This window comes from Lampetra planeri, chromosome 26, assembly GCF_965212315.1.
Source record: "Lampetra planeri chromosome 26, kcLamPlan1.2.h2, whole genome shotgun sequence".
Lineage (NCBI taxonomy): Eukaryota > Metazoa > Chordata > Hyperoartia > Petromyzontiformes > Petromyzontidae > Lampetra > Lampetra planeri.
The window spans coordinates 12,364,138-12,384,188 of record NC_136132.1 but is presented as its reverse complement, the minus strand read 5'-3'; the positions used below and the strand labels follow the sequence as shown (position 1 = coordinate 12,384,188).

Genomic DNA, 20,051 nt, shown 5'->3' with positions numbered 1-20,051 from the left:
GGTTCACCTTCCTAAATGTCCACCTCCTACAACTCTGGTTGTCCTATGGATGGTCTCGCTCCGTCACATGAATGTGGAATTTCCACAATTGGCTTGGAGCCGTGGAAATATTCGACTTACCTGGCTACACTACGAAGAGAATCACATTACATACATTAAAAAACCACCATAAATACAATTTACACCAGTTTGCCAAAACATCTAGACCTTTATTTTATATTTCAGAAACAGTTTAAAATAAATCCAGTCATAATTTTTACTTAACGTGTTATTGAATACATTCATGAAGCAGCAACTTCATTTTAAGACGGGGGCTGCGTGTCACCCGCATTGCGAAGGTGGCACGTGCTGTTATCGGAGGTCACAATTCCAGACGTAAATCAAAACACAATTGCGACAAACCACGGCCTCCAGGCAGTGACAAGTCCATGGCTCCAGTTCGGAGACACTACGAACTCTGCTCCGGCATTTCCAGTCTGAGGTGATAATACGTGCAGGTAGATTCACCAAGAAACTGGACTCCGATGGCAGTGGCGTCGTCATCATCATCATCGCTAGAGGCCCATGGATTCGCATGGACACCCATTCGCATAGAGATCCGTAGACTCACGGAGAGACCCAGAGACTCGCATAGAGACCCACTGACAATTTTGAATGTGATGGTCGTGACTTAATCACAAGAGGTGGCAGTCTGAGCAGCTTTCTGATAGAACTGGTGTGGTGCTGGCTGCCCAGTCGTGGCGGATTATCACCACAAGTTGTCTTTGCATTTCAGTTATCAATTCGTCCGCCTGCATATGTTACCTGAGAGTGGAAAAGTTTAATTGGACTTTGTAGCTTCCGCTGGTGGGAGCCAGGAGCTGTTGGAATCCAAGAATGAGAGCACAAATCGAAACCATGAACAAATATTTTGTTTCTCAGAGCTGGTATTTAGCCAGACCAGGGGAATACAAAACTTAAAATGGCTTGGGTTATTTTGTGCAGTCATTGGTGACTGGGCTGAAACCATTGACTCGCTACACTTGAGAAGCCGGTTGACTCACGGGCAGCTGCGCCTGGGCTTGAACCCAGGATTTCAGCAATTGCCAGCTCAGCGCTCTGACCTACGAGCCGTTTGGCCATCTCCCGCAAATAGTGACCTTAAACACTGTGCGACCTGACGTCCTGCCCCTCCCTGTAGAGAAGAGGCAAGACACTTGACTGTGGCCACTGCCCCTTGGGGGGTGCACGGCCAATCAACACAGCTGCTGAACACGTGGGGAATGGACCTGGAGGAAGAGTGGGAAGAAGCTGACAACAATAATATAGGTCTTCTGTGACGGTGCTGCTGCCGGCATGACGTGACGTTGTGCACGCAAGCACCACCAGGCAATTTGTGAGGTAAGACGTGGGCCTCCAACTGGAACAATTGCATGCAGTGGCGTAGCGTGGTTGGCACAATCCCTGGTGCAAAACAAAAGAATATCTCCTCCCTCTTCGTAGCCCCGGCATGCGGGCTCCTTCCCACCTGCGGGGGCCCCAGTGCGATTGCACCGCCTGCACACTCGATAGCTACACCACTGCCAAAACAGAGCCAAGCATCTGCAGCCACGACAAAAGCAAATGCTTTGAGATGCTCGATCTCTCGTTTAGTGCAACGTCAACAGAGTGTACATCTCGACCAAACGACAGAGATTCCCTTGCACTCCCTCTGACTTGCATACCTCACAAACTGTGTTTCACATTTTATTCCCCTAACGTAAAACTAAACCTTTAATAAACATACAAGCGCTTAGGTGCTGCATGTCCTTGTCTTGAAAGTTTGTGTAGCTGTGAGGAGGGCATCTGTGGGGAGGTGGGTATGAGGAAGTACATGAGGAGAGGGAGGTGAGGAGAGGTGAGTGTGAAAAGGTAGGTGTGAAGAAGTAGGTGAGGCGACGTGGGCGAGGCGACGTGTGTGTGTGTGTGAGGGACAGCTTTGCGGGAGAGGGCAGCTCGACTGAGGAGGCAATGCCACCGCGCTCCAGGCAGACGTCACCCTCAGTGGGGAGCGTAGAAGTCCACGTCCTTTTGCTGAGACTTTTTTTTCTGCTCCTTTGCGCGCAGCCTGAAACAATAACAACAAGAAGAGAGCGAGCGTCATCAGCTGCAGCAGCTGCGTGGAGGATGCCCGACTCTCCGTGGCGGCAGGGGAGACACCATCCTCTTGCCTCTGCGGTTCGTGGATAAAACGTCGCGGCCTTCCGCTCGGGTGACGTGTGCCGGACTGACTGGGCGCAGGCCCGTGAACAACTAGGACAACCGCCTGCCGTGTTTTACAAACGAATGGCATACATGAAAATTTGAATTTCTTTGTTATCATGAAAGAGAACTGCAAAGTGTGTGCGCAAGGCTGAGAGCATTGTAAATGAAGTGTGGTGGTCACATGACGCCCATGCAAGGCATAAGGAGAGTTATGCCTTCCTGCAGCACAACTTCGTGTGTTGCTACATCAAAGAGTTTGCGTGCATAGCGTGCTACCCATTGCGTGAAGGTAGGTGGTCTGTGCAGGTGGTGTGGATATGATGTGGAGATGATGTAGAGATGACGTGGAGATGTACAGAGAGGAGCCCCTGCCGACCTCTGGCTGCGCGTGGCCGTGAGCTCCATGAGCCGGCTCTGTGTGGCGTAGAGCTCCTGCAGGCCCTGCTCGTAGTTAGCGGGCGGGCGCCCCCCGGCTCGCTCCATGGAACTCTCGCCCAGGTCCACCTCGTGCGACAGCTGGTTGGTGCGCGCGCGCAGCTGCTGGATCGACGAGTACAGCTCGCCGTTGTCCTCCTCCTGCAAGTCCGGTTCGTTCGTTGAGGGGATAACTCGAGAGGCAAGGATAGCCTCAATTGCAAGAGTGACCCGGACCGCCAGTCACCAACACGACAACAAGTGGCAAAGTAAACACGAGTACAATAATAAAACGAAGAGAAATCAGTTCACAAATATAATTAATATTAACCTACATGCATGTCCTGTAAAAGAGTTTGTTGGGACGAATTGCTTACAAACAAGTTGCATAAATATCAACATAACATGTTGGGGTGATTATCGCACTCCTGTAGTATGTAAGCAGACAGGTTTACTTGTCAAATGCAACTGCAAAGTGAAGTCACCACGCTGAATCGATGGCTCACCGTCCACTTGTACATTAGGCGCGAGAGTGACCTCGTACAAGTGTGCAACGACGGAATTCCGGGTGTGTGGGGCGGAGAAGGGGTGAAAACCACCGCGCAAACTCTTTGCCCTTGGTACAGTGCGCTCGAGTGTCACGGAGACGGGCACGCACAGTGATCGTCACGTAAATAAAAACTAAACTATTTTCTATTTTACCAGGTAAGGTGCACTGAGCTATGGAGCTCTTTTTCAGACGTGACCTGCTATCACGACTGATAGCCCAATGAAGTGGCCTATCGTGTGGACATTTATGGCAGCCAAATATGTTGTTTCTAAATGTTGAGGGAAAAACTGGAGAATATGGAGAAAAATCCACGCAACCACAGGGAGAGAGACACGCAAACTCCAAATATACAGCAGGCGTCAGGGTCTGGACTTTTCATGACCATAGAGAAACTGCCGAGGCAGGAGAGGCCCCGGCACGGGGCTGGGTGTCGGCGTAAGGGTGTCAGGACCTTTAAGCTGCTGATGCCGATGTGAATGAGCAGAGAGGCCAGCTCGATGTCCTCGTTGTAGCCGTTCTTGAGCGGCACGGAGCGGAATCCTTGCAGAGACAACGAGGGGGCGACTCACTTAGCGGGCTGCCGGGTAGTGTGGGAGTCGTGAGCGATTGTATACGACAATGATACCGGCATCAGATCGCATCTATACAAGTCAACCATAAACGACGCCGGTGTCACATTGTACATCATGTTAATATTTCATGTAAAACGTATGAACTAGGCAAGGCACAGGATCACCCTGGATTAAGGTAGCCGCTAGGCCACTGAGCGGTTACGACGCTGATGACCCATACGGACAGCGGCCATGGCGTCGATCGGGCGGGCGGTCGGCCGGGTGACCGAGGTCGAGGTCGTTAGAACATCGAGGTCCCGCAAGGCAAAGTCGATGTCATTCAAAAATGACCTCGGCCGACGTCGCCCTGCTGTGCCGATTGGGTGCCTCTGGCACGTGACGCGAGTGGCGACACACGCGAGTTGACCCCCGCGCCCGTCACTCTCCTGGAGTCTGGGCCCACCACGAATTCCCAGCCTGCCCGACCTTCCTCCTCCCCGCCACACTGCCGCCCACCGCACACGCTCCCCTGCCCCCCTAAGCACACCTGTCTTGAGGCCGCGCACGGGGAACGTTGCCTGCGCCAGGAAGTTGGAGTCGCTGAATATGTCCTCCTCGTAGACGACGAACCGCAGGAAGGTGAGCTCCGGGAAGAGCACGTCGAAGATGATGGAGCGCACGGCCCACGTGGGGCTCAGCCCGTTATCGGCTGTGGGATGGGTGGGATGGTGGGGGGGGGGGGGGGTGCACGAGAGAGAGGGCACACGAGAAAGCATGAGAGAGCGTGTGAGAGAGTGAGTGAGAGAGCGAGTGAAAGAGCGCGTCAGAGAGCATGTGAGAAAGGCCGTGAGAGGGCGTGGGGCCACCGATAATGTGACAAGTTTTCGAGCTTGTCGCTGGCACACGGGGACACTTTATAGTTGTCGTTTGCCCGCAATTTCATCCGATTGTGCTGTTGGTGTCATACGAAGAAGAAAATTCATTCGGAACTCTCTTACTGGAGAATGTCTATCAGAAGTGGATATCACAGAGCTGCTTCCCTTCAAGTGACCTCTGTTTCACACACATCAGGGGGCAGCACTCTGCCACCTGCCCTGCTCCGGCGTAATGTTTGTTGAGCATAGGTAGCAATATCATGAGGGTTTGTTTTGTGCAGATATTGGCGACCGGGCTGAGACCAACAACTCGCTATACCCAACATCAAAATGTGATCGCGGGCTGAGGCTGAAACCCGGAATTCGAACCCGGGATCTCGGCGGTGGCGCCCACCACGCCTCTGACGTCTGAGCCGCCCGGCCGCCTCCGAGGGCGCAACTGCTGACTGAAGACGGGGCGAGGAGCTCACGAGGTTGTGGGCACAGCAGAGCGAGGGGCACCACACGGAGACACCAGAGAGCGGCTCGCGTGGCGCGTGTGTGTAGGACTGGTAGTTTAGAGATCAGCGCACTGCGCTACGAACTCCGCGACCCGAGTCCAATTCCTGCCCATGGCCAACATCGGCGACGAATATCTGACCTGGTCCTGAGCTTCCCCCTCCCATATTAAAAGTATTTTGGTGCTATAAATGTCAAAATGGTGGGCCACTTTGATGCTGTTTGTTGTTGTAACGTTCTTACCCGCCCCTACTGGACATCCGTGAAAAAGAGCTTTACAGCTCATTGGGTTCCTCCAGTAGAAATAAAGATTCTGATTTTGACTGAGCATTAAAAGAGTATATGATGCTGTGTGTGAACATAAACACTGGGGGAGACAAAGGCGGCCGTGTGCGGTGTTGGCCACCCGTCCCCTCGTGCGTGCGTCTGTGTATCACTCACGCACGACCTCGGTCTTGAACTTGTTGGAGTCGAACTCGGCACCGCATATCTCCACCTCCACAAACGGGTTGCTGATGCTCCGGCTGCTCCGGGGCAGGCGCCTCGCCCCGTACAGCTGAGCGCACGCGCACACAAGTGGACACACGCAAATACGTGCACACGTACACATGCGCACCCGCACACACGCATGCATCCACGTGCGCACGCACAGGCGCAAGGGCATACAACAAATAAAGATCCCTTCATTCCTTGTGCAGCCACACAAATGGCTTGAACGCATTGAATGTGTGGCTGTGCTATGCAATGATCACTTCGCTGCGCTCCCTCGTGTTGTCCAGTCAACCTTCGCTGAGTGAGAGGTCACTCATTCTCCTCTGCTGCTCCTATAGCTTGGAATTCCCTTCCCCCAGCAATCCGCACTGTCAAATCCCTGCCCCTGTTCAAGTTGAGGCTCTGCCTGTGGCTGACCGAGTGATTTGATGAATGTGATGGTGACGGGGAGACATTGGAGATAGGGGTTGTGGTGCTGCAGCATTAGGGATGTATGTACGTTGAACTTCTTTCGCACCGTACGTAGCCAACCGCGCTAATCAAAGGTGCGGGGGAAGAACAAAAAACGAAACACAAAAAGCAGTTCTAAAGAAATGAGTTGTCAAGGTTAGTGTTCAGCGTTAGTGTTAAGGTTAGGATAAGGGTTCGGATGTAATTGTATGGTTAGGGTTGGTGTTAGCATTCGGGTTAGTATTCGGGTTGGGTATAATATCACGGTTAGGCGTAAGATTTAGGGTTACAGTTAATATTAAGGGTTAAAATGTAAACTAGCGTGAGAGTTAGGGTTCATGTGAGGACCAGGTTTGGTGTTAAGATTCCAATCAGAGTCAATAGTAGGGCAGTGTAAGCAGTAATATTAGGATTCGAGATAGTAGGAGGAATTAGGGGTTGAGTATAACGCTTAGGGTTCGAGTGGGGATTACAGCTCAGATTATAGTTGCGGTAGGGGCGAGGGTTATGGTGGAGGTTAGGATTCTGGTCGGGGTTAGGGATGGCACTCGGGGGAGTGGTCACTCCGTACGATGAGCTGGATGCTGATGCCCTGCTCGGGCCGCAGGGTCAAGCTGTCGCGCGGGTTGAATCCGGGGTCCAGCATGCACTCGGGTTTCAGCAGGTAGCCGCTGCGGCCGTTCATGCAGAAGAACGCCTCGTTCAGCTGCATCGGCTTGTCTGTCCCACCACAGCGTCACACCACAACCAGCATAACATCGCAGCCGGCGTCATACCCACATCATCGCGCCAAAACGTCACCACAGCCGGCGTCGTACCACATCGTGACACCACGTCACACCACAGCCGGTGTCACACCGCAGCTGGTGCCATATAACAGCTGGCATCACACCACAGCTGGTGCCACATAACAGCTGGCGTCGCTCCGCAGCTGATGTCACATCACAACCAGCGTCACACCACAGCCACCGTCACACCAGAGCATTGCAATAACCATAATGATGCTGTCATCAAATCAAGGCTCAAGAGTTTTCAGTGTTTCTAAAACAATTGCGATTCACACCATAATCACCAGAATCACCAGATACACGGGCAATATCATCACCAGTTGCCGCATCATCATCATCATCATCCTTTGTATCATCTTCATCATCCTACTCCCCATCATCATATACCTCACCATCATCACCAACTCACCATCATCACCAACTCATCACCATCACCTTCGCTATTATCACAATCATGACCCTCACCATCATCAACCCCATCATCATCATCATCTTCACTACGAGGCCCAGCATGAAACGGGCCGCTGCTGCCACTCTCCACGCGTCCTGGGGGTTCCCCGTGCGCCGGCTCGCAGCAACTCACCGGGCGTCTGGAAGTTGAGCGCCACCATCTGGGTGCCGCAGAGCCACATGGGCACGGGGTCGTAGTTGGAGGAGTCGATGCGCTGCCCCTTGGGGTAGATGCGGCTCAGGTAGCGGGCGTTGTGGGCGAGGAAATCGCGCGCCCGGGCCCCCGCGGCCACCTTCTCCGCCTTGCTCTCGTTGAGCGACGACATGTCGCGGCAGCTGCTTTTCTCCTCTGCTCGTGGTCAACGGCGCGGGATGGGGAGGCGGCAGAGGGGGGGGGTCACCAGGCGGCGAGACCCCCGTGGATTCATCGCAGCTAGGGTTGGGCTTCGGCATCACAAGAACTGATTTTGACGCTCCACCACCACCGCGCAAGATTTGCTGACCGGGGTTGCTAATCGCGGGAAAATAAATAATTATTGTGAAAAATGTGTATACCGTGCACTGGAGTGCCGCCAATACGTTCAATTGGAGACGTGATTTTAGAACATTTGAAGGATGCTGAACAACGATGGGACGCGCACACAAAGACAAATTGCTATGAACAGGCTATGGGGGCAAGTGCTGCTCACAAGCACCTATGAAGCCCGGCACGGTACACGAGGGAGTGGGTGGCCAGCACCGTGCCCGGCTCCCTTTGTCTCCCCAGTGCTGATGTGTACACACAGCACCAGGTCCTAATTTTAAGGCTGGGTCGACCTTGGGGAGACCCAGGACCGGTGGAAATATTCGCCACTTGTTATTGGTTGCGAGCGGGAAATTAATTTGGGTCACCGTGATTCAAACCGCAGCTAACGCACGAGCACCCGTACACACGAACACATACACGCACAGAAGTGCACGCACGCACGTACTGTCGAAGGGCACCGGGCGACAGTACACCACGAGCTCCGACATCTGCAGAGCCACATTGCGGCGCCGCGACTCCTCCATGCACGTGTGCATCTTCACGGACAGAGGGACGGGGAAACACGGAGAGGTCACGACCTCGGCACGGAGACTCCACCTGCGCTCCTCAACCCCATCACGAGCGCCGTGACAACGCAACGTTGCAGCGCGACCAACTGCACCACCACCGGAGCAAGTCCACAAATACTCACTGGGTGGCCACCTGTCCTGGGGTTGACCTGGACAGCTCGGGACTGGGTGGCAGGAACTGACTTGCACAGAGATCTGGTGATGGTATTGTGTTGAACTTTATTACAGAGTGTTGCTAAACCTTGTGCCGACTGAGACACGGGTCTAGGTTCGGTCTGTGGAAAAGGTGGCAAGCCCCAGATAGACACCACACACCTCAACATCATCACCACCATCACCACCACCTCATCAGAGCCCACCTCCACTTCCTTCAGCGGCTCCAGACACTCAGCACGGTACAGCGCATGTTGTACCGCACTCACAAACCATACAAACACTGTATCTATCAGGGCACTGTACAAGAGGGGAGGATGGGAGCCGAACCCCGAGGGGAAGTTGGTAAGGTGTCCGCGAGGAAACCGTTTGCTTTAGTAAGCAACGGCTTGCTACACAATTCTGTGCACACACGAACGCGATAAAAGCGGGAAGTTGGGTCCGGAGAAGTTCCTCCTTCGTTGAGGCGATGTGAAGGCTGCGGGCCTGTGCCCATGGGCTGCGCGGTTGCCAGGCTAAGGGGGCTCTGCGGCGAGGATGTCGATCGACTCCCCGCGATGGCTGCAGTGTTGATTGCAAACGGAGGGCGTTGGTGTTTGCTCCGTTTGTTCTGCTTTTTTGTTGTTGCAACGAACGGAAATGCAGCGTTACACTTTGGCTTCTGGTGGGGAGACATTTGGCCGTGTTCCTGGTTACGGCTGGAGAAAATAAAAATTGTAAAAAAAAAAAGTGGACAACTCCGCTCATAAATGGTCTCTTTCACACTTCTGCCAGGGTGCCAGCTTCCTCGTTTGGAGCAAAATTGTGTCGTACAGTGCATATCCAGACCTCATCGCACGCGCACTTGCAGTGCCAAAAAGGCTTTGAGTAACGTAGGGCTCTATCGTAAACGAGGCCGGCGCCTCTAAACCTTTTCCACGACTTGCACGGCTGCAGTTACCGAAAAAATGTGATTCTCAGATTCGTCTAGAATATCTGTAATTGCAGAGATGTAACGGTTTGTATTATTGGCAACGGCATGGACCTGGGGCTGGCCCGAGCGCTCGTCGCCGTCACTGCCACTTCTCTCGCACATCCATTGTCCCCAACACGACCATCATCATCACCGCCACCATGACATTGAGCACCGACATTTCCAGAACCACCACCACCAACAGAAGACTCATGCATTCGGAGCCTCGTGCTCCGAGAAACCGATTCTCCCGACGGCGACCGTGATCCTGGACCGAATGCTCCGGCGGTGGCGGTAGCAATGCAGGGGTGCATGGGGGTGGTGGGGAGACCCTCGTACCCGGATGCCGGCGTGGTTGGCGGTCTCGCGGATCTTGGTGACCCACGAGAAGAGCTCCTCCTGGCTCGTCACGGCCACGTCCAGCGGCCGCACCACCGGCTGCATGACCTTCGCCTCGATGGTGAAGACGCAGCGCTGGCTGCCCTTGCCCTGCTGGTGGATGGCTACGGCACACGCGGGCAGCGGCCGTCGGCGTCGCCACCGACATCGCGAGCATCGCAAACGCCTATGCCGCCACTTTTAATAACCCCACCCTTTATCTCAACCTCTCGTCACCTTACGTCCGTTTTTTATGATTGCCGTAAATCGCCATGGAATAAGGCGCAATTTCAATCTATATAAGGTCTCGAGTGTCACTGTCAGAGCCGCCGTCACCACCAACAACATCGTCTTCAAAAGTCATCGCCGGCATCACGAGCATCAGTGTCGGAATTGCCATGACGAGCATCTTCACCGAAATCGCCAGCATCGTAAAAGATCAAGAGTGTCACTGTCAGAACCGTCACCACCAACATCAATATCATCATCATCATCACGAACACGACTGTCACAACCACCATCACAAACATCACCGAGCATCATAATCATCACCAACTTTACCAAAATCAAATTAAAAATGTCCTCAAAACACCAAGGAGGCATGCGCAGTATATACCTGTTGTGTTTACAAAACCCTGGGTACCTCTACGAAGAGCTAATTTTGCCCATTTACTACTTGTAAAGTAATGTTTTGAGTGCTCAACCATACTAAATTTAAACACCAATAGCGCACATAACTTGAAGGTATAAAGTAACTCTGACATGCAGGTTTTTCGTGGCCAATATAACGAATCATAGAGTACTTGCTTTGCTGGGTCAGATCGCGTGAGATAAATGTGTGTTTTAAAGCACTCCTCCTGCCCACAACGCAGCCAGTCAATGAAGCCGTCGCGTCCCGTCGAAGCGGTGATACAGTGTCACGTTCGTTCACGTGAAAATGTATACTTTTGATTGATTGGCAGGAACATCACAAAAGCACCGCACGGGCTTGTGAGAGCTCATTGGGCCGCTCGGCAGGGTGGAGCGGCACCGTAATGTGGAACCGTAGCCCGGTACGCGGCGTTCCTGCACAGCGTGGAGATGCCGCTGAGCCACGGGTCAGCGCTGTGCCTCGCGCGCGGTTTGCTCTTTGACCTTTCAGCTGTGACATTTTCACTTAAATTTTTGTACATTTTTTAGGTTTCCCCAAACCCCCCCCACCTCATGCGGGACACTGTACATCCGCTCACGGAATACACTGCCAGCAACTGAACCGTTGAGAAGTTCAAACTGCTGCATGATTATAATAATTATTTAATAATGGGCGATATCTTGACTTAAAGCTTTTGTGACTGCAGGAATTCATATTCTTGGGTCTTTCGGTAAAGTCACGTAGATAGGTTCAAAGAAAATAACAAAAAAATAACAAAAAACTACGACGTTTCGATCGCAACACAAGCGGTCGTCTTCAGGAAAAGGGGGGTTAGCTTTGAAGGCAAACTGTTTATAAGGGTTTGAAATGGGTGTAGCACAAATGTCAGCAGCCAATGATAATGTAAGTGGTGGACAGCCAACCCGACGGTGGTTAGTTTTCCACCAATCAAAGGGCTGGCAGGTGAAAATTAGCATGTTAATGAGATATTAGCATGTTAATGGAAGACCGCAGAGCCGTAACCAAGTTATTGTCGTGCAAAGTGGCTATGTGAGTGTGAACCCTGTGAAAGCGTAAGGTTTGAAATGGGCGTAAAGCACAACTAACATCGGAAGGTGGTAGGATGGGAACATCATAGCCAATTATGACTTAAACTGGTTGATAACGTCCTTCCAATGATTGCTCAGTTTGTACCCATCTTCTCGGTTGAAATTGTGTCTGTCTATATATATGAATGGCTTCATGAACGAATCTTTGTTGATAGCCAGTGGGCTTGCAAAGTACCTTCATCTTAGAGAAATCAATTTCGCGTGAGCCCACCGCATTCAAACAATGATCAGCCACGGCCGAGGTATTGGTCCTACAGTGTTTCAGATATGCCTTATGTTCACGAACACGGTCTGAGCCATGTCGCTTAGTTTCCCCAATGTAACTAGTTCTGCAGACACAGCTTAGTTTGTAGACGCTGGGGTATTGCATGTCAGGGATCACATCCTTCACAGATGGGATCAGATCACAAATTTTATGTACTGTGTTAAATCGAACCTGGATCTTGTGTTTGCTCAAGATTTTGGAAATATTTTTAGTGACCCCTGCTATGTATGGCAAGGTGATGGTTTTGATTGGACCTAAGATGGTTCTTTCCCAACGGTTGGGGTGATAGCTTTACGGATTGTGTAGTCCGAATATCCATTCCTCTTGAGGGCTTGGTGTACGTGTTCCAGTTCACTGGCTAGGTGATGACGGTCGGAAATACATCGAGCTCTATGGTGTAGAGTTTTAACGAGGGAATTCTTCTGGGATGGATGGAGGTGGGAGTCAGGTTTTAGGGAGGCATCCGTGTGGGTGGCTTTCCTGTAGACAGTGTCCCATTGAGCCATCTGGTCTCTTTTCGATTAAAACATCCAAGAATGGTAACTTGCCATCCTTTTCCACCTCCATGGTGAATTTGATGGCTGGGTGGATGGAATTGATGTGGTTGAGGAATTGGTTCAGAGTTGGTCGGCCATGTGGCCAGATGATGAACGTGTCATCTACGTACCTCTTCCACAAGGATGGACGTAGAGTGGATGCCTAGATGGCATCTGTCTCAAATTTTGTTTGAAATGTTTTCATGTTTTTTGTTATTTTTTGTTATTTTCTTTGAACCTATTTATGTGACTTTACCAAAAGACCCAATAATATAATGCAATATAATGCACACCATGTAACATATCGTCTGATAATAATACAATTATTGTTGTATTTCATGAGGAGTCTGTGGGAACCTCCGCAAAGAGTGACGGAACCAGCACCAAGCACCAGGAGGGCGCCCGGCATAAAAAAAACACGGAACGTTTGGCCGACGTTGGGCCGACGTCGCACATTTACTGGGTGGCGACCGTGACGCGACGCTGGTGGGGGGGTCTCACTGATATGCGTGGTGGGGATGTCGATGGTGCCCTTCTGCAAGCTCCCCAGTGGGTTGCTGCCATCCGTCTCCTGTGGGGGGGGGAGGGCGGACAGGGGGGCGGTGGGGGTAGCCACAAGGAAGGGTTGCGGTGACGCCGGGGACACGGTGCGCGGGCAGGCGATGCGGCAACCGGGAGGACGCGCGCACGGACAAAGAAGGAGGCGGAGAAGAAGGAAAAGGAGAAGGAAGAGGAGACAGAGGAGAAGGCCGATGCCAAGAAGAGTGAGGCGAAGGAGAAGAAGTGAGATCTGAGCCCAGTGGGCTCCCGGTGGACTCCGCCATTCGACACTGTCTGACGCCTGTGCTGTCCATGGATGTGTTTTGTCTCGAGTGTTGCATTCGTTGTATAAAACGGTCGTATGCCTCCAGTGTGTGTGTGCGTAATGATTTTTAGTTACATAACATCTAACCAGGCCCTAATCTCATCAGCCGGGTCTGTCCGGGTCACAGACCCGGACAATATTTCCACACATCCCGTAAATGCCCCTCTCGCTGTGACTCCTCATCGTCACGATCCTACTGCGGCCTACCAACACAGGCCCACTGAGTTACGCACAGCTACCAGCGCTAGACTGGAGGAGGGATGCTCGGAGAGGATTGTGCCGCCGGACGGGAGGTGCAGCGAGGAAGCCCTCACCTCTTGCTGGGCGAGCGGATTCGCCACTTCCTCCACGTAGTTCGAGGGGAACCACAACTGCTTCTTGCCGCCGTAGTCACCCTTCCACCTGCACGGAGAGACCCCCTCGCTGTGACGCGCCGCCGCAACGCTCGAGAGACGCAGCCCAGCGGAACATGCACAGGACGGACGCAGAGCCCTTGTGCTCACGCGCGCGCAAGTGTGACCGTGTCTTTCCCGAGTTACTAAAAAGAATGAAAAACTATCAACTATTTTTACCACGTAGGCTTTTGCGACCAATATTATCCACGAGGTTTTTTTGGGGGGGGTTAGATCGCGTAAATATATAAATGTGTCGTTAAACCCGCCACCACCCGACACAGCCAATAAGTAAGGTTTGTCACGTAAACAAAACATGCCAATTAGTTACTAGATCAGCACACCGGTGTGTTGGAGAGTAAACCCACAACGTGAACCCACAAGGTAGTGGGTTTAACGACACATTTAGATTTACGCGATATGTAACCTAGAAAAACCTAAAATGGATAAACTTTTTATTTCACCAGGTAAGGTCCACTCAGCTATATAGCTCTTTTTCAGAAGCGACCTGTCCACAAATGATAGCTCAACGAAATGTATAGCAGCCAAATCCTCGAAATGCATGTTCATTCTGAATGTAGAGGGAAAAACCGGAGGGCCTGGAGATAAATCCACATGACCACGGGGAGAACATGCAAACTCAACTATACAGGTGTCACGGTCAGGATCGAAACAAAGACCTCCTGCATATCAGGCGAGGTAGTTAACATCTCTTCACTGCGGCGCCCCAAGCAAGTTGTCAGCACTCTCCGCATTACGTGTGCCTTGTTTAGCAATCATCAGGTCTCCATGTCCCCGTGTCTCAGTGTCCCCTCATCCCTGTGGTCCCACGTCCCCAAGTTACTGTGACCATTTTAACGGCTACCCTCTTGTCCCCTATGTCCCCTGTGTCCCCCCAGTCTCCGTAACCCTCTACCCCCATACCCCTGGGCCCCCGCTCACCAACCCTCGTCCTGCACGTTCCCGTGTCCATACGCCCGCCGCTCACCAGCTCTCATCCTGCTTGTCCACGTTGCGGATGATGGCGTTTCTCAGGAAGGAGAGCTCGTCGCTACGCTCCGTCTGGTAGTCGTACAGCGTCTTCACCATGACTCCCTGCAGCACAGGCGCCATCAAGCAAGTGTGGGCTCAGGTCACTGGGTTCGCAATGGGTCATGTGGGGTCACGCAGGGTTACTCCGAGTCCATTCAGAGTAACACGGGATTACTCCAGGGTCACACAGGGCTACACAGGGTCACACGGCTGCACTCGGGCACAACAACCGAGCAGGGGCGGTGGGGGGGGCGAACCTACCGCGGGTTTGGTGGTGTTGTTCGCGGTGACGTAGAGGCTGTCGGAGCGGTAGAGGCTGTTGAGATCGGCCATCTGTCGGTGGGAGAGAACCACAACGGCTGGGTTCCTATGGCTGCATCCACGAATTCACGTGGCACCTGCGACCTCCGCTCCGTACCGGCGAGCCAGAGGTCATTCCGTGAGAAACGAAGTGGCGGGGAAATCTTCAAACAGCCTCAACGGGAAATCCACAGTCCAGCTGCAGAGCGGGGGTTGCAGTGGTCGGCGTACTGCGCTGCGATCTCAGTGACCAGAGTTCAACGCCCGGTCACGACTAATATCAGTAAGGTAAGTTGAACTTCTGTCGCACCGTATGTGGCCAATCGGAGGTAATGTCAGAACCGGTCCCAGGCCTCTATGTCAACTCGGCCTTAAATGAGTACCTGCTACTGTGTGTCAACATCAGCTCTGACACAAAGATGGTCAGATATGGTGCTGGCTACCCCACTCTCGCATTCGCCATCCTGGCCTTCATAGGTGCTCGCTAACAGCACTTGCGCCAAACGTCTGTGTAGGCTTCACGGGATACCTTTGTTTTGCATACGCAGTTTGTAATTTAGATGTTGCCGTTGCAGCGATTAAAATGCACAGGAGGGGGGATAGTGGCCATTGACATTATTCTTGTGGGCCAGCTATTTATAAATGAATCTCGTTCTTGGTTTGAATGTCGATTACTTTTTAAATGTTGAATTATTGGCAATAGAAAATTAACAATGCATCATCATCATTATCATCTTCGACTTGGCATGAAAATAACACCTAAGGCCGCCGGGTTTTCAGCACAGTGCGCTAACCATTGCGCCACCCCTCCCCACTCCACACACCCATCGGCCCCCATGTCTCCCACGTCTCCACGAATGCCTGCAATGCTTTTGGAGGCCCTTGGAAAAATCCCAGGTGAGGCCTCATTCTGAGGCTTCCTCAAATGTGAGACCTGGGTACAAAACTGCCCCACCTGCCTCCCTTTTCCCACGGCCATGTCCACGTGCAACCCGCACGTCTCCCTGCGTGCGTCTCACGCCACCTCACATATCCCCCATGCGCCTCCACGCGTCCCCAAGTGTCCATGACAGGTGACATCGTTTCCCCGTATTTCCTCGCGTGTCCCCCAATGTGCGTGCCCACCACTCCGCCGCCACCCCCCCCCCCCGCACCTCGGTGCCGAGCTTCTGCAGCGTCTCTTCGTTGATGGGGTAGCGGAGGCGCGTCTTGCGGTAGAGCGGCTGCTTCTCGTAGTACGACACGAGCTCGACGAGGCTCTCGAACTCGGCCGAGCTGCCCAGCAGGAAGAGCCGCCCCTCCTGCTGCACGCGGCAGTGCTTGATCTTGCCCTCCGAGCTGCACACGCGAGCGTGCGAGCGCAAACGTCGCATCACAGCAGCGGTGACAAAGAGACAATGCTGGGGCACGTGTTGTGAACGGAGCACCTATGAAGGCCGGCGTGGCACACGAGGGGGTCAGTGGTCAGCACCGCGGCCGACTGCCTTTGTCTCCCCAGTGGCGATGGTTTTTACACACCACACCAGGTACTCATTTGAGGCGGAGTCGATCTAGAGGAGGCCCAGGACTGGGTAAGATAATGATCATTGGTGTTGGCCGTGAGCGTGAATCAAACCCTGGTCCCCGGCAAATAGCGCGGCACGCTAGCCACTGCACTAGCGCTCCCCACACACGTACGCACAAAGACAAAGATCTCCCGTATAGCCTTAGCAGACTGTTGGGGCAGGTGCTGTTCACGAGCACCTATGAAGGCCGGCACGGCACGCGAGGGGGTGGGTCGCCAACACTACGCCCGGCCGCCTTTGTTTCCCCAGTGGCGATGTTTACACACCGCACCAGGTACTCATTTGAGGCTGAATCGACCTAGGGGAGGCCCAGGACCGGTCCAGATAATCTCCACTGGTCACGGGGTTCGTAGAGCAGAGCACTAACGGCTACGCTACCACTGCCCACACACACACGTACACACACACGTACACACACACACACACGTACACACACACGTACACACACACACGCGTACACACACACGTACACACACACGTACACACACGTACACACACGTACACACACGTACACGTACACACACGTACACACACGTACACACACACACACATGTACACACACGTACACACACACGCGGACGGACGGACGGGAGGCGCTCACCGGAAGGTGATGGCGAAGGAGCCCGGCTCGCTGCGCTTGCGCACCAGGAAGGCGCCGTCGTGCGGGACTCGCATCAGCATGAACTCGGCCTCCCCGCGGCTCATCCCGCTGTGATACCAGCTGCGACGCACGGGAGACGACAGCGTGAGCCGCGCGCGCGCAAGCACACAGCGGTGGGGGGGGGGGGGATACAGCACTGGCGTGTGTGTGGCCGTCGAGTGAGCAGGCGGTGCAACTGCACCGGGCCTCGAAGGTCGGAGGGGGATCACCCGGCTCCGACCCACAGGGAGGAGGGAAGACCCTTGCACCGGGTCCCCCCGGGTCCCCCCGGTGCCAACCGCACTACGCCGCTGTCCGCGAGGGTGCGAGTGGCGGTGCGTGTGTCTGCGTTTGAGGGTGAGGACGGTGAGAAATGTTGAGGAACGAGCGCCGGTGTTTGTGTGACAATGCGGGACTGCTGCCGAAAGTTTGAGAATCGAAGTCATATTTAGTGCTCATCTCCTGTTTATTCTACAGCAAGGGCGCATCTATCGCTAGGACAACAACGAGTGATCTGTGTGCCTATTGATGTGAATGCTGGTGTGTATGTTGCTGTTATCTTGACAATGTATGTACCATTGAACGTGAGCTTCTTTCACAGCGCATGTAATCGGAGGTGTGGAAATGTGACCGTTGGTCCGTGTGCGTCGGTGTTTGCCTGACAACGCGAATTGTTGGTATCTGGAGTTTGGTCTAGCAGGGAGCAGTCGCTACGCCTTAACCCGCGACCTCGACGAAGAAGCCGCTGCCGGTCCTCGGGGGTTGAAGTCCGCTGCCACCGAGCGCGGAGCATCGGGAGGGACCAACACGGAATAGGCGCCGATCAGCGGACACCGAACTGTGCAGCCAGATCAGCCGAACTTGCCCCAGCGATCAACGGACGGTGGGAAGGTGTAGCTGCCAAATCGCACGGCACATCCACGAATTGTTGGTATCTGAGAATGACGATGACGACGATACGATCGTCGGCCTGCGCCTCCGCCGTGAAGCCGGTGTGCCTCTCACTCCTTCTTCTCGTGACCATTGGGCTGCGGCACCGGCTCGGAGAGCTGCATCTCGATCTCCTTCCAGCGCAGCGGCACCTGGCGGTAGTAGGCCACGAGGTTGTACAGCGAGTCGAACGGGAGGTTCTCGAGCAGCGAGTAGCTCACCACTTCGCCGTTGACGTCGCGCTGGCTGTGGATGCGGCAGTGCTGCACGCGGCCCGCGTACCTGCCGGGGGGGGGGGGGGGGGTCGTGCGAGGACACTCCGGGGTCAACCGCGATCCGGCGCTTGGCTCGCCCCGGACGGCAATTCGTAACCGATATCTGGTTTGGGTCGCGTAATGAGTCAGAACGAAAACTTGTGTTGCTGAGACCCTCCTGCATCCGACGCAGTCAAATTAAATTATCGCGTGTACACAAGCGACTACCGCTTCAATCTCTACGATTGTTGCAGCTCGCTCACCGGTGGATTCGTGAAAATTAAATACTTTTTTTGTTCTTCCGGTGAGCAGAAGAAGAACTCTCACAACCCAATTGAGCGATTAGATTTGCGAAGTTTCGCTTCAAACCCCGCCAAGCATCATCAGGACAAGATCCGGGAAGTCAGAATAACAACTCAGGAAGTCGGGTGGTGAAGGTGTCTTAAAACGAGACAAATTCGGTCAGATCACCACGTGGCTCAAACCCAACGTCTAACAATGAATCATCGCAGTCGCTGCAAAAAATCTCGACGCATTAAGTCGACCATAGAGTCTCTAGCGCTTCCAATGGAGGGTGACGGCGTGACTGCTCCATCTGTCGCGGCTCGGGGGGGGGGGGGGGGAATGGCCAGTGACTCTCGCCACGGGGTGATCAAACATGAACACAACTGTCGTGTCGAGTCGTGGTGCTGTCCGGGACTCTCCATGGAGAAAACCGGACAAACTTATTCAAGAGCGGCCCAAAACTGAGAGAGAGAGAGAGAAAAAAGGAAGTGCTAAAAGGATGCGCGTGCCTCCCCTCCCCCCAAGCTAACGATGTGTGACGTCTCGAGACAAGACCTGTTTCTGTGGTCTGTAAAGTAGGTGATGCTATCGCCCATATTAAATACTTCCGAGGACGCGTCGTTCGTGAGCGTTGCAGAATCCGCGCAAGCGCATTATTTTTCTTCCTTGTTCTAGTTTGTCTACAATTTTTTCCCTGCAGAGTCAGATTCCGATCTCGCGATCGGCGCCGCAAAACGCAGACTCCACTCGGTGTCTCACAGAGAGATTCAACAAGTTCTTGACTTCCTGGAACACTGTCGCAGAAATTAGATTGGCACGCCACATCCTTCTCGCCTTGTTTTGACCCCATCGTACCCTACAATCACGAACTGTTCATGCAATTATAGGACTATAGAGTATGAAACTATAGGATTATTATGGAAATGTATACTTTAGTGGTGAGTGCCTTATGTACCTCCGATTAGCACGGATGACTATGTACGGTGCAAAAATAAGTTCATCATGCGTACATATATTATGCAAATAATCCCTACTGCACATGTTGTGGAAAATAATGGGTGAGAATTCATATTCTTGGTTCTTTCGGTAAAGTCACGTAAATAGAAAAAAAATTATTAAAATAAAACAACTAAAATTAAATTGAAATAAAAAAAATTGTAATAATACAAATAAAATACAAATTAATTGAGAATAATAAAAGCTGAAAAAACCCACAAGAAAAATAAAAAATATATATAGTAAAATAAATGAAAAAGTATTTTTTTTTTAATAAAAATGAATTGGAAATAATAAAAGCAAAAAACCCACGACGTTTCGATCGCAACACAAGCGGTCTTCATCAGGCGGAGAGAAAAGAGGGGGCAAGCCTCCAAATGTT

General features: G+C 52.8%; 1 protein-coding gene across 1 annotated transcript in view; it reads right to left on the bottom strand.

Annotated features, from left to right (window-relative positions):
* Positions 1 to 188: 188 nt before the first annotated feature.
* LOC144727764 (1-phosphatidylinositol 4,5-bisphosphate phosphodiesterase gamma-1-like) overlaps positions 189 to 20,051 on the bottom strand; it is a 44,372-nt gene continuing 24,509 nt past the window's right edge. The window contains exons 17-32 of the mRNA XM_078606833.1: positions 18,210 to 18,416; positions 17,166 to 17,285; positions 16,154 to 16,337; positions 14,961 to 15,032; positions 14,656 to 14,762; positions 13,590 to 13,677; positions 12,912 to 12,981; positions 9,831 to 9,994; positions 8,263 to 8,353; positions 7,425 to 7,640; positions 6,625 to 6,773; positions 5,553 to 5,667; positions 4,286 to 4,447; positions 3,639 to 3,727; positions 2,600 to 2,799; positions 189 to 2,086 (exon numbers count right to left, since the gene is read on the bottom strand). Coding sequence (XP_078462959.1) covers positions 2,020 to 2,086; positions 2,600 to 2,799; positions 3,639 to 3,727; positions 4,286 to 4,447; positions 5,553 to 5,667; positions 6,625 to 6,773; positions 7,425 to 7,640; positions 8,263 to 8,353; positions 9,831 to 9,994; positions 12,912 to 12,981; positions 13,590 to 13,677; positions 14,656 to 14,762; positions 14,961 to 15,032; positions 16,154 to 16,337; positions 17,166 to 17,285; positions 18,210 to 18,416 — 2,101 coding nt within the window. The 3' untranslated portion in view covers positions 189 to 2,019. The remainder of the gene's footprint in view (positions 2,087 to 2,599; positions 2,800 to 3,638; positions 3,728 to 4,285; positions 4,448 to 5,552; positions 5,668 to 6,624; positions 6,774 to 7,424; positions 7,641 to 8,262; positions 8,354 to 9,830; positions 9,995 to 12,911; positions 12,982 to 13,589; positions 13,678 to 14,655; positions 14,763 to 14,960; positions 15,033 to 16,153; positions 16,338 to 17,165; positions 17,286 to 18,209; positions 18,417 to 20,051) is intronic.